This window comes from Dendropsophus ebraccatus, chromosome 5 (assembly GCF_027789765.1).
Source record: "Dendropsophus ebraccatus isolate aDenEbr1 chromosome 5, aDenEbr1.pat, whole genome shotgun sequence".
NCBI classification, from domain to species: Eukaryota; Metazoa; Chordata; class Amphibia; order Anura; family Hylidae; genus Dendropsophus; species Dendropsophus ebraccatus.
Genome location: NC_091458.1, coordinates 104,219,540 through 104,233,749, shown reverse-complemented (window position 1 = coordinate 104,233,749; position 14,210 = coordinate 104,219,540). Strand labels below are relative to the sequence as shown.

At 41.4% G+C, this 14,210-nt stretch overlaps 1 protein-coding gene across 4 annotated transcripts in view; it reads right to left on the bottom strand.

The window, feature by feature from the left end:
* Positions 1 to 14,210, bottom strand: part of LOC138792866 (ATP-binding cassette sub-family C member 5-like) — a 101,692-nt gene that overhangs the window by 13,980 nt on the left and 73,502 nt on the right. For all 4 annotated transcript variants that reach the window (XM_069970868.1, XM_069970865.1, XM_069970867.1 and 1 more), the window contains 4 exons: positions 4,105 to 4,294; positions 2,321 to 2,480; positions 1,969 to 2,047; positions 1,300 to 1,413 (listed from right to left, as the gene is read on the bottom strand). In XM_069970868.1, coding sequence (XP_069826969.1) covers positions 1,300 to 1,413; positions 1,969 to 2,047; positions 2,321 to 2,480; positions 4,105 to 4,294 — 543 coding nt within the window. The remainder of the gene's footprint in view (positions 1 to 1,299; positions 1,414 to 1,968; positions 2,048 to 2,320; positions 2,481 to 4,104; positions 4,295 to 14,210) is intronic.

Sequence of the window (14,210 nt, the reverse complement as noted above, 5' to 3'; positions counted from 1 at the left end):
ATAGACCCTTTTAGAAGGACCTATCTGATTTGGACACTTCCCACTTATACTAGGAATCAATTGACAACAAGCTGATCACAAACTGTCCCTCTGCTGGATATTTTAGTATAAAGTTCTGGGGAAACCTAAGATTAAAGGTGGGTTCACATGTACCATATCCGCAGCGGATATCATGCTGCGAGTTCACAGCAAAATCCGCTGAGGATACGATCCCTGTCATTTTCAATGTGAGCACATACTCCCAGCGGGATTGTCATCCCGCTGCAAGTACGTAAATGTCGCCCCCCTTAACCCTCCATTACCTGCTCCACGCTCCGGTTGCATCTGAGGCTCCCGGAGGTCCCGCCCAGCCAATCAGTGACTGCGGCGGTGCTTTGCACTGATTGGCTGAGCAGGACCGAAGGGAGCTGAGAGCCTCAGATGCAGCAGGAACTGTATATGCTTCAAGTAGCGTCGGGTTTAAGGGGCCAGCGTTTACATACTCGCGGCGGGGTGACAGTCCCGCTGCGAGTATATCTTCTAATTCAAAATGACAGTTTGGTATCTGCAGCTGATATGGTACGTGTGAACCCACATATCTACATTACAGTTATTAACACACCAGCCAGTTTGTTTTATGTCCTACAAGTATAACTATGTTAGTTGAGAAATGAATCCCCCTTTAAGTGTTCAGTCCCTTGAATTACACATTAGGCTGGGTTCATATTATTATTTGACTGAATGTTGCAAGCAATTGTTGACAACCTGTCAAATTGGGATGCAAACATATATGCTCACATACTGGCATGAGCCCTGTTGCCTATTTGTTGACCCTTTTCTATGAATTAAGAATTCTTGAATAGGGTAAGTTAAAAAAAAAAAAAAAGGTTCCGCAAAGAGGACAACTTGAATGTTTTTGATTCAGGAGCTGTGGGCCCTTTTTAGACTCAGGCCATTGGGAACTACGTGAAGGTTCAATTGACCCCTTGCATAGATTAGAATCTGCTAGACACACTCTTCATGCAGTTATGGCCAGCATTCTCTTTGCCATAAAAGCTTACAGACTTTAAAAGAGAACTGGGGAATAATGTCTGGATGTATAATGTAATAGGTAACACTCACATAATGCTACAAAATTTTGCTTGTAATGTTATTTCATGTTACCTTCTGCAAAATACATAGTTCAGATAATTCAGCAGATCCTAAAACACACAAAGTCATAATTCCACATACAATATTATGTCTCTATAATGAATTAATTGTTTTAAAGGTATGGCATAATTGATACACATCATGGCGCTTCTCTCAGTGCCCACATACCTGACTCTTTCTCAGTAAAGCCCGTGCCATGCACAGAAGCTGACGTTCTCCAACTGAGAAATTGCTACCATTCTCTGTCACAGGGGTATGTAGCTTCCCATGCAACTGTTCCACCTTAAATGTTTAGAAAAAAAAAATATTGTTTGCTTGTATTCTACATATAACATATATTGGTACTTTTTATTTGCCATCTACATAGTAAACATACCGGGTCTTATAAATGTTACGGTAGATTGGGTTGGATTACCCTGCATATATATAGTAAATTTATATTTGATGTATTTTTATCCCTTTTATAATCTTATTACTTAGACTTTTTGGTCACCTACCTACATGCATTGAAAGTACATTGTATTATGTAAGATATAAAGAGCGTAGTATTCCCGAATGTTATTATTCAGCCTCCCATCATTTACGGGGACAAATGGATATTACTTAAATATTACTTAGGTAGGCTGCAGCATGGTTCGGTGCACATTACAGACCACACCGTAGATTTTTACTAAATTATATGACATATTACAGAATTTTTCACATCTTCTATAATTCCGATAGTCATCGCCACAGCTCCCTTTATTGTGTCATGTTAAATATAGAATAAGACAACTGCAACTGATTTGAGGAATTACCATTGCTCCCTCAGGGTGTCAGTGTATGATTCATACGTACGTGTTGTTTCATGTGAGTTCTTTCTAATGCACTCCACACCTCCTCGTCTGTGTACTGGTTTGTCGGGTCCAAATTCCACCTGAAATTCAGCTTTTATTATTTTGGTATCTCTTTCATGTTGTGTTAGTAATGATCCTGTCATATGTGTGCCACTATAAGCTATTTCTTGCATATTTATACCCTCATATATCAGCTTTTAGTAATATCTGTCTGCTGCTCATTTTATAATAATATCAAAGCATTTTAGGTAGTAAAGCAGAAACGCTAGAAAATAAGACAATGGAATTACCAAACAAGATCTAGGCTATATACATAAATATGCCTCATCCAGTGTATATTACCTATGGCCTACCTGACGCTTCCAACAAAAAGAACTGGTTCTTGAGGGATGATGGAAAGTTTTTTTCTTAGATCTTCCAATCCGATTGTGTCAATATAGACATTATCAATGCTGATCGTCCCTCCAGAGAGTTCAACCAGTCGAAAGATTGTCATTGCCAAGGACGATTTGCCTGTACAGTAAAGAAATGATGTAGCACTGATGGATCATGGTATATGGTGATACTGGTATTATATGCTAATACTGGAATATACCAATTAACCATTACATTAAAACTATTTAAAATGAATAAAATTGATTATCCTAAAGGGGTACTCTGTTGAAATAAATAAATAAATAAATAAACGGGTGTCAGAAAATTATGCAGAGATAAAAAATCTCAAGTCATCCTGTACTTATCAGATGCTGTATGCCCTGTAGGAAGTTGAGTTTTCTTTCCAGTCTGACACAGTGCTCTCTACTGCCTGTGCAGAGCAGCAGCGAGTACTAGAGATGAGCAAATTTACAGTTATAACGAAGCCGACTGCCTTTATGCGGCGCCTCACAAGGTGCCTGGAAAAGCTGTATCCAGTCCTGCAAAGCTTACCAGTTTCCCAGGACTGCATCCAGCTTTTCCCAGTATCAAAGAGTGGAGCGGCATGGAGCAGCTCTTGGTCTAAAGGCAGAAAGCTGACAAGCTTCATTAATACAGTGAATTCGCTCATCCCTAGTGAGTACACTGCTTACATGGGGAAGAAATAGCACCTGGATGCACTAGGGGGAAAGATAAGCCAATGGAGATAGTGTGAAGCTCTGTTCAAAGTGCTGCTGACAAGGCATTCATATGGTGTTATGTTCAAATCTGCCACTTATCTAAATATTGCTGTAGGCCAAGTACGCCCCTTCATATAAATGGTAATAGTCTCTTTTAGCAAACACACTGTCAGGCTGGGTTCACACTACGTATATGTCAGTCAGTATTGTGGTCCTCATATTGCAACCAAAACCAGGAGTGGATTAAAAACACAGAAAGGATCTGTCCACACAATGTTGAAATTAAGTGGATGGCCGCCATATAACAGTAAATAACGGCCATTATTTCAATAGAATAGCCGTTGTTTTTAAATAACAGCAAATATTTGCCATTAAATGGCGGCCATCCACTCAATTTAACATTATGTAAACAGATCCTTTCTGTGTTTTTAATCCACTCCTGGTTTTGGTTGCAATATGAGGACCACAATACTGACTGAAATATACGTAGCGTGAACTCAGCCTTAAAGTGGTTGGCCACTTTATAGTAAAATAGTTCAGTGTACAGTATTAGTAAGTGTACTCACTGTATATACTGACTGTAGGCCCCTGTGCATCTCATAGAGCTAAAAATCTGACTCCTCTCCTTCAGGCTGACCATGCCCCGTCCCCCTGTGTCCACCACTGAGCCTGTATACGTCTATGGAGGACACTGGGGGCGGGGCATGGTCACATGCTCCTTCATGTCGACCATCTTATGGACAGATACACCACAGAGCAGGACTGTTCAGCCTGGAGGAGGGAAGTCTGATATTAGCTGTATGAGTTACACAGGGAGCTGCTGTCAGTATATACAGTGCAGTTACTAATACTGTACACTGAACTCTTTAACCAATCCCTTTAAGCTTGTGAAAGTAATACAAGCTTATCAGTATTCTTCCATTTCACTGTTTGTCAGGGATCTTCACAGTTTCTCATAAATACTATTTCAGGCTAATAGTTAATAGCATTATAAACAGAAATGCCGATGGTCACAGATTTCGGTGAGGGTAGTGAACACAGACCTGACCCAGTTCTTCCCACAATCCCAATCTTTTCTCGTGGCTCAATACTAAATGATATGTTCTTCAGAACTAAAGGTAGGCTGTCATAGTAACGCATTTCAACATTTTCAAATGTAATCCCTCCATTTTCAGGCCATCTATCAGGTGGAGAATGTGTTGTGATATGAGCAGGCACTTCTGGTTCCAGATTCTGAGGGGAAAATTAACAGTAAAATTTGTTAATGTTGTTAAGCAAAAAAATCTACAAAGAGCCTGCTGATCCATCTACTAGACCATATTAAGGACTTAAAAATGTCCCCAAAGCTCTGCCAGTACGGAGATTTATGTAGAGCCGTACTGCCTCTACATAAATCCTGTGAGCGCCGGTGTGCACGGCAGGAAACCTACGCCAGCTGAGGACTGGAGTAGGTTTCCTTCTTATTTTTCCGCCAGAAGAATGGTAAATGAAGCAGACCTGAAAAATGTTCTAAAAATTTTCAGCCCTTAGAAGGACTTTTGGGTTCTTAGTGTCAGATTCCTGCCTAACCGCACACTAATTCCCTGCCTAACACTCTCCCTGACAGACAGCAGATCTCTCCCTAATTTCTTTCAGCCTGCGTTTGATACGAGCACAGCGGGACTTGATTCTTATATGCCCAGGTCATCTGATCTGGCCAGCCAATCACTGCTATAGACATGTAGGGTTCCCATGTGATGCCATGAGCTCCCAAAGACTCTCCTGCATGATGATTGGCTGAAAAAAGCCGCCAAACATGCAGGAAGAGGAAGATGCCATTGTCTTGAGCATCGCAAGATGCTCGTTCGAGTAATGAGCGCCATCGAGTACCCTAATACTCGAGCGAATACCAAGTTCGAACAAGAATGCTCACTCATCTCTAGCTAGCAGTGATATTCATACAGCTTCTGTTGCTTATGTATTTAGCAGACAGATTAGCAGAGACTGGATACTACTGGGTTTTCTGGGCTTATATATTTCTATATAACCTACCTCCCATTGCAGTAAAAACATAAAAGAAGCTAGGCTTACCTCCTGCGATCCTTTGCTCCTGGTTCCCACTGCAGCCCTCTTCTTACTGCTTCTGATCAAGTTTCATGTTGGTAGGTACTTCCCGCTTGACCCAGTAAATGTCATCGGAAGCAGTAGGAAGCGGACCCCAACAGGAACCAGGAAACTCCAGAGTGGCAGAGAAGCAGAAGGTGGGTATAGCTTTATATATGTCTGAACTTCACTGGGGGAGGTAACTTAGCGCTCCGGCTATGTGTCATCGGTGGCAGGCCGGACATGGAGCCCCTCCTGCAGCGAGGAAACTGTTTGAATATTCGCAGCACCGCAATGAAGCAGCTGGGTAACTACTTCATCACAGTGCTGCAAATATTCCAAGACTTTCCCTGTTCCAAGCAGAATATTGACAGATTCCATGTGCGTAGGGAGGGACTTCCATGGATGTTATGTCGAGAAACTTGGAACGTGAGTATAAGGCTTAACAGTATTGGTTTCAGTCTGCTCTTGCGTGCTTTACCACTGACAAGAAACGGAAAATTTGAGAACTACAAAATGTGTATTGTTTACAGCTCCCCAGCTTCTCCCTCTCTCCTGAGACAAAGAATCATCCTCTGATGTCACAGGAGGCTTCTCTGGATCTTGCCACTCCAATCTACATCACCATCTCCTTGAACAGACAAGAAGTAAAAGAAACAGGTTCTGCAACGTCACTGGTTGTGCAACAATCTGCAGTGAAATTAGATGTTCTGCCACAGCTTTGGGCACTTAACAGTAAGGAGTGCTGGGGGAGGGAAGTACATGGGGTAGAAGGAATGAAGACATAAGGGAAAGCAATGTGTTCTGGAACTTGTAGTACTGAGCAACTGCTCAACCAGGAAGGGCAACCAGAAAATAAAGAACTAAGACCCCCAAAATAAATAGACACAGTTGGGGCACAGTTTCAGCTTCATGATCAAATACATGCTAAAATTATACCATTCATTTACAATATACCCAGAAAAATTAACATTTTGGCTCAGATTTATCAAACTGTGTAAAACAGTTTACAGTGATAAATCTGGGCCTATGTTTATATGTACAGTACACATCTGATTTTAACACTTTACTTTTCTCTGGACCTGCAGCATAACCAGTGGATCAACTTGTTGAAAGCAAATCTATTTCTGGCAAAGTGACATATGACTGTCATTGCCCAGCTTAAACTTCTAAGAAGCATGTGCTATAAAAGGTACAGACAATTTTCCATGCAAAGTACTATGGCTATATCCTTTTTTTGTGAGGTGCACATACAGTAAATTCAGCACAACCACCACAAAAAGTCTAAAAAATAAAATAAAAAGTCAGTTATGTTTGTATATGTTAGATTTGGGTTTCTACTTTCACATGCATATTTGCTTTCACATTACATCTGGGGGTTTTTTTGGTGTGTGCGTGTGTGTGTGGGGGGGTATTGTAACACAGAGCTAATGTTATTCACATTGGCATATAATATAGTGCAACCTGTGCTACTTTCATCTGTTTTATGTATGGGATAAACCCAGGGCCAGCGTCAGCACCCGGCTAACTAGGGCAAATGCCGGGGCCCACAGCTCCTCTAGGGGCCCAGTCCCGTCTGTTACTACATTTTTTTGTTAGTAAAAAAAAAAAAAAGTGTAGAAACAAAGGGGACTAGAGGCCACATGTGACAGTTAGGGGCCCGCCGATACATACTGGGGTCCCTGGGCACCTGTCTTCCTGCACAAATCTTCCCTACAGCCGAGTAGGAAAGAGGACCTTTGAGTGTGAAGGACCTATGATGAAGTCACGGGTCATGTGATTGGACACCTGACCTGATAGAGGGCAACACGGTAGGCTCTGCAAACTAATAGTCTACTGTATGTGCTGGGGCTTCTAGTTGTTTTGTGTATAGAGGTCCTGCTGTAATATATATATATCTATTACAGCAGGATATATATATTACAGCAGGACCTCTATACACAAAACAACTAGATATCTTTATCTATCTATCTATCCATCTATCTATCTCCTATCTATCTATCTCCTATCTATTTATCTATCTATCTATCTTCTATCTATCTCCTATCTATCTACAGTATCTATCTATCTATCTCCTTCCTATCTATCTATCTATCCATCTATCTCCTATCTATTATCTATCTATCTATCTCCTATCTATCTACAGTATCTATCTATCTCCTTCCTATCTATCTATCTATCTATCTATCTATCTATCTATCTATCTATCTATCTATCTCCTATCTATCTATCTATCCATCTATCTCCTATCTATTATCTATCTATCTATCTATCTATCTATCTTCTATCTATCTCCTATCTATCTACAGTATCTATCTATCTCCTTCCTATCTATCTATCTATCTCCTTCCTATCTATCTATCTATCTATCTCCTATCTATCTCCTATCTATCTATTATCCATCTCCTATCTATTATCTATCTATCTATCTATCATCTATCTATCTCCTATCTATCTATTATCCATCTCCTATCTATTATCTATCTCCTATCTATCTATCTATCTATCTATCTATCTATCTATCTATCTATCTATCTATCTATCTTTTAGCTAGCTATCTATCTATCTATCTATTTCCTATCTATCTCTTATCCATCTATCTTCTATCTATCTCCTATCTATCTATCTATCTATCTATCTATCTTTTAGCTAGCTATCTATCTATCTCCTATCTATTATCTATCTATCTATTTCCTATCTATCTCTTATCCATCTATCTTCTATCTATCTCCTATCTATCCATCTATCTTCTATCTATCTCCTATCTATCTACAGTATCTATCTATCTATCTATCTATCTATCTATCTATCTATCTATCTCCTTCCTATCTATCTATCTATCTATCTATCTCCTATCTATCTATCTATCATCTATTTATCTATCTATCTATCTCCTTCCTATCTATCTATCTATCTATCTATCTCCTATCTATCTATTATCCATCTCCTATCTATTTCCTATCTATCTATCTTTTAGCTATCTATCTATCTATTTCCTATCTATCTATCTCTTATCTATCTCTCATCTATCTCTCTTCTATCTCTCTTCTATCTCTCTTCTATCTCTCTTCTATCTCCCATCTATCTCCCATCTATCTCCCATCTATCTCCTATCTATCTCCTATCTATCTATCTCCTATCTGTCTATCTATCTTCTATCTATCTCCTATCTATCTACAGTATCTATCTATCTATCTCCTTCCTATCTATCTTTCTATATATCTATCTTCTATCTATCTTCTATCTATCTATCTACAGTATCTATCTATCTATCTATCTATCTATCTATCTCCTATCTATCTATCTATCTATCTATCTATCTATCTATCAATCTATCTCCTATCTATCTATCTATCAATCTATCTCCTATCTATCTATCTATCTATCTATCTCCTATCTATCTATCTCCTTCCTATCTATCTATCTATCATCTATCTATCATCTATCTATCTCCTATCTATCTATTTATCTATCTATCTATCTTTTAGCTATCTATCTCCTATCTATTATCTATCTATCTATCTATCTATCTATCTATCTTCTATCTATCTCCTATCTATCTATCTATCTATCTATCTATCTATCTATCTATCTATCTACAGTATCTATCTATCTATCTACAGTATCTATCTATCTATCTATCTATCTATCTATCTATCTATCTATCTATCTATCTATCTATCAGTAAATTCAGCAGCACTCAGGAGAATAAGGGTGCCAGGCAAGGAACTCCAACCTCGAGCCCACTTGTAGATATATAAAGTAGATTGTCGCCACTCCAGATAACGTGAGAACAGTGCAAATTTATTCAAAGTTGTCACAGCATAACAGGAAGGCAACGTTTCTGTAGCCTCTCGCCACCATTTTTGAAAATGTGGTCCCGCACATGCGCAGTCATACTGACACGCACTCAGTTGCGTCCATATTGATTTGCGTTCCACCAGTACTTCCACACTAGAGGTGTGTCTCCATGCTGTCTACACGTTGGAAACTATTGGATGATGGATATCGCTCACCAGGTGTTCCTTAATGGTTAATTAACTTTTATCATCTAAATATTTGCACTGTATACACTTTAATTGTACACTCTATACTTATGGATATTTATCCTCATAATTACTACGTTATTTCATGTACTCACTTGTAACATATGTTTTTCAACATGTCTTTTTCACTAATTGATGTCTGTGTCGTCACTTTATTGATCTATTCACACATGTATATAAGATTTTGCTGTGTTAGTGTGTTCACTATGGCTTGAGAAAGGTCCATATAGTATGGACTGAAACGTTGCTGTACTTTTTATGAGCAAATAAATTTCACTTGATTCACGATTGGATGTGCCGCTACATTTTTGGATTCTATCTATCTTATCTATCTATCTATCTATCTATCTTATCTATCTTATCTATCTATCTTATCTATCGTATCTTATCTATCGTATCTATCTATCGTATCTATCTATCGTATCTATCTATCGTATCTATCTATCGTATCTATCTATCGTATCTATCTATCGCATCTATCTATCGCATCTATCTATCGTATCTATCTATCGTATCTATCTATCGTATCTATCTATCGTATCTATCTATCATCTATCATCTCTCTCTCTCTCTCTCGTGAACATGGTAAGACCTCTAGTTCTCCTTTATACAGGTCCTGCAGTGATATACAGTATATATATATATATATATATATATATATATATATATATTTCCTGGACGTCCTCCGGCAGCACAACAATGGGTTAAGTTCAGGTTCCCTGGAACAAGTCAGAAGAGACTAATTAGCAGTAATTAACAATCAAAGATAATTAAGCTCCTATAAGACCGCAGAGAGACCACCAACACACTGAGTTTTATTTCTTCTGCAAACATCTTAGAAGAGTCTGTGGACTCTTAGGAGTCAGGTTTTTTATTATTATATTTATATATTTTACTTTTGTCTTATACTAATATTATGTTTTATTTGTTTCAGAACACTATTGTGGGCTTAAACCTTCCTAAATATAGCAGCGAGGGTTCCTGCTAAGGAAGGTTTATTCTAGAGTTCCATGCAGCGAGTACCTGCAATAACTCTATCCTGTGTGCGGTCCCGCATATCCCCGGTGTTTCTGCTGAAGTTAGGGTCCTCCGGTGTCCTCCACGTGTCAAGATGGCGTTTCCGGGATTGGAGGTCAGACCGGATGGGACGTTAAGGCCGGGGATGACGTGCTTCCGGCGGGAGGCACAAAGATTGCGGACCAATCGTGCGCGCCAGGAAATCCGGAAGTGACGTCACCGGAAGTGCCCATACCGGAAGTGCCGTCACCGGAAGTGGCCAAACAGGAAGTGCCGTCACCGGAAGTGCCCAAACCGGAAGTGACGCCACCGAAAGTGCCAAACCGGAAGTGACGTCACCGGAAGTGACGCGCGGCCCGACGGAGCATGCGCAAAGCGCTGGAAAGGTATTTAGTTGGCGTCTGGCTTGCTGGCAGTGCTCTAGCACTTGCCAGGCAGCCGAGTATTTAGACGCCAATAGTAAGTACTGTGTGCTGGGGCCAGATTGTATGCCTACCATTCCAGCATATTAATGCCATACTTTTTTCTCCCTAGATGTCTGAGTCTGGTCACTCTGGGAAAAGAGGCAGGAAAGCGAGGCACAGGAGTTGTAGATCCTGCCGGCAACCTATGCCTGATGATGCCCGGGATGACACTTGTGATGCCTGTTTAGCCCCTCCTGCTGTCAATTATTTCCAGTCGCAGGCAAAAGATTTCTTCACCTGGTTTAAAGATCAGTGTGGCAACATTATGGGTGCTCAGCAACCAGCTAAGAGGTCAAGGTCTGATAGATCCCCCTCTCCTCCAGCACGCTCCTCTGCTGCTTCCTCTGATTCGTCTTCTGATGATCCGCATGAGGGAGGTTCTGAGGATTATTATTTATTTAATAAGCAGGACTTAAATAAATTGATTAAAGCGGTGAAAACTACAGTGGAATCAGAAAAGCCCCTTCCTAAGAGACCCAAGAAAGAGGCTTTATATTACTATCCTGCGGGGGAAGAAAAAGTTTTTCCGAGTCATCCACTGTTAAAAACCTTGTTTGAAGCAGACTGGAAAAAACCCGAGAAAAGGGTGGACCCTGGGGCCAGGTTCAAAAATCTGTATAAAATAGACGCTACAGAGTGTGAAGCATGGGAGTTGCCCCCTAAAATAAATCTAGCTGTAGCTAAGCTATCCAAGAACTCGGTTTATCCTTCTGATGAAGCAACATTACTGAAGGATGCTATGGATAAGAAAGCAGATACGCTGTCTAAAAAAGCTTATTCCTCTGCTTCCTTTACAGCTAAGGCTTCACTTGCAGCAGTCCCAGTCGCCCGAGCTCTCCGCACCTGGCTCAGTCATCTGACCAGAGATCTGGAAGAAGGAATACCACGTGAGGATATTATTAATAAAATCCCTCAGATGAAAAGAGCCGCTGAATTTTTATGTGACTATCCGGTTGATGTTCTCCGTTTGAGTTCTCGCACTCTGGCATTAACGAATTCCATACGCAGGTGTCTCTGGATTAAACAATGGTCGGGTGATCTCTCCTCTAAGAATAATTTCTGCTCTCTCCCCTTTGATCCAGAAAGCCTGTTCGGACCCCAACTTCACCCAATTCTAAAAGATATCAATGAAGACAAGGGGGCGGTGTTTCCTTCATCTGTGAAGAAACAACCTGGGAAACCGTTTCATCGGAGACGTACCTCACCAAAATTTAAGAAAAACTATAGGCCTTTTCGCTTTCGCAATTCCCGACAGACCAGAGACTCGACAACCTACAATCCTAAAAAGGAAAAGCCGCAGTCCAAAAGATCTACAGAGCAATGACGCCAGGCTATCAGTTCCACCAGTGGGGGCAAGGCTGCTACATTTTTCTTCCACCTGGCGGAAGTCTACAGAAGATTTGTGGGTGCACAAAGTCGTCTCCGTGGGTGTCTCACTAGAGTTCAGAACCATTCCTCAGGACAAGTTCTTCATAAACACCTCATCCGATCCTCACCTTCCCCCCCTGGTCCAGCAGTTCCTGTTGAAAGGTGCCCTGGAAGAGGTTCCATTCAGTCAAAGAGGCCGAGGGGTATATTCCAGACTATTCACCGTGCCAAAGCCAAACAAAAAGTTCCGGCTAGTAATAGACCTAACCTACCTAAACAGGCACCTGGTATCCAAACACTTCAAAATGGAAAATATAAAATCAGTCATCGCCTGTCTGCAGCCAAACGATTTTTTTGCATTAATAGACTTAACAGATGCATACCTGCATATTCCAGTGATTCCAGCTCACAGGAAGTTTCTGCGAGTAGCTATCCTCGATCATCAGACTCAAAATCACTACCAGTTTACATGCCTTCCCTTCGGCCTGTCCTCCGCGCCAAGGGTATTTACAAAAGTGGCCGTAGTTCTAACAGCAGCTCTTCGTCTACAGGGAATAACCGTAATACCGTACTTAGACGATTGGCTCATCAAAGCACAGTCAGAGTCTCTCCTTCGCTCTCAGCTGGCCACCACTCTAAACTTTCTTCAAGAACACGGGTTTATCATAAACGGAGAAAAGTCTCAACTGGTTCCCGCACAAAGGGTCCAATATCTAGGATTTGTTCTGGATTCGCACCAAATGACTCTTACTCTTTCAACCGAAAGAATCCGGAAACTGAGAGCAGAAGTCCGAAATTTAATAGTCCATCCTCATTCTTCAGTAAGACGAGCGATGAGGACTCTAGGCTGCCTAACATCATCCATAGACGCTGTGAACTGGGCACGGGCACACACGAGAGCTCTTGAGGAGGACATCCTGACGTCATGGAAGAGGACTTCTTCAACCTTAGACAAGCCACTATTCATTTCTCACAAGACAAGACAAGACCTGACATGGTGGTTGCATCCAGGCCGTCTAGAGACAGGAGTGTCTCTCTTACCTCGTCCGAAAGTGACCGTCACCACGGATGCCTCGTTCTGGGCTTGGGGTGCCCATGTAGGGAAAAGGTGGATCCAGAATGCTTGGTCCTCACAAGAGAGGATGATGTCATCAAACTGGAAAGAGCTGCACGCAGTCAGATTGGCGTTACAGCATTTTCTTCCTCTGATTCGCCACAAAGAGGTCTTGGTGCAGTCAGACAACATGGCAACAGTCTTCTATCTGAAGAAGCAAGGGGGAACGAGATCCGATTCCTTGATGTCGGAATGCAGACTACTATTCCAGTGGGCAGAGAAGAACATTCTTGCCATTTCAGCAGTTCACATAAGAGGGGTCCTGAATGTGACAGCAGATGCCCTCAGCAGGCATCGCCTGATGCCGGGCGAATGGAGCCTGAACCCCAAGATCTTCAGGGAAATAACCCAAAAGTTTGGTCTCCCAGAAGTAGACGTGATGGCCACCAGTCAGAATGCAAAACTCAAGAAGTTTTGTTCCCTGGTCCGTCATCAGAACCCCTACGTGCTGGACGGGATGTCCATGTCTTGGAAGACAACTTTTGTCTATGCCTACCCTCCGGTTCCTCTGATTCAGAAGGTTCTAGAAAAAGTCAAACAAGAGAGGGCCAAAGCCATCTTAATTCTCCCGTTCTGGCCTCGCAGGGCCTGGTTCTCGCTCGTCTGGTCACTCTCGAGAGGAAGATTCTGGAAGCTACCACCTCGTCCCGACCTCCTTTCCCAGAGGGGACTATACCACCCAGATCTCGAGAGACTCCACTTAACAGCCTGGTTGGTGAACTAGATCAACTTCGCCAAGAAGGTTTCTCAGAAGAAGTCATACAAACCTTAGCAAAAGCCAGGAAACCAAACACGCTCAAGACATATGAAAGAATCTGGAAGGTCTTTAAGTCTACCATCAGCCCTTCTACCTCAGAAGTTTCCCTCCCTTCAGTTCTACACTTCTTGCAAGAAGGATTGAAAAAAGGTCTGAAACTAAATACTTTGAAGCTGCAATTCACAGCGATTAATGCACATCTTAATGGGAAATTTTCGAATAATCCGATGGTCAAGACTTTCTTCAAAGCTGTGAAGAATATAGTACCTGCAGTAAGAAGTCCCTTGCCTTCCTGGGATCT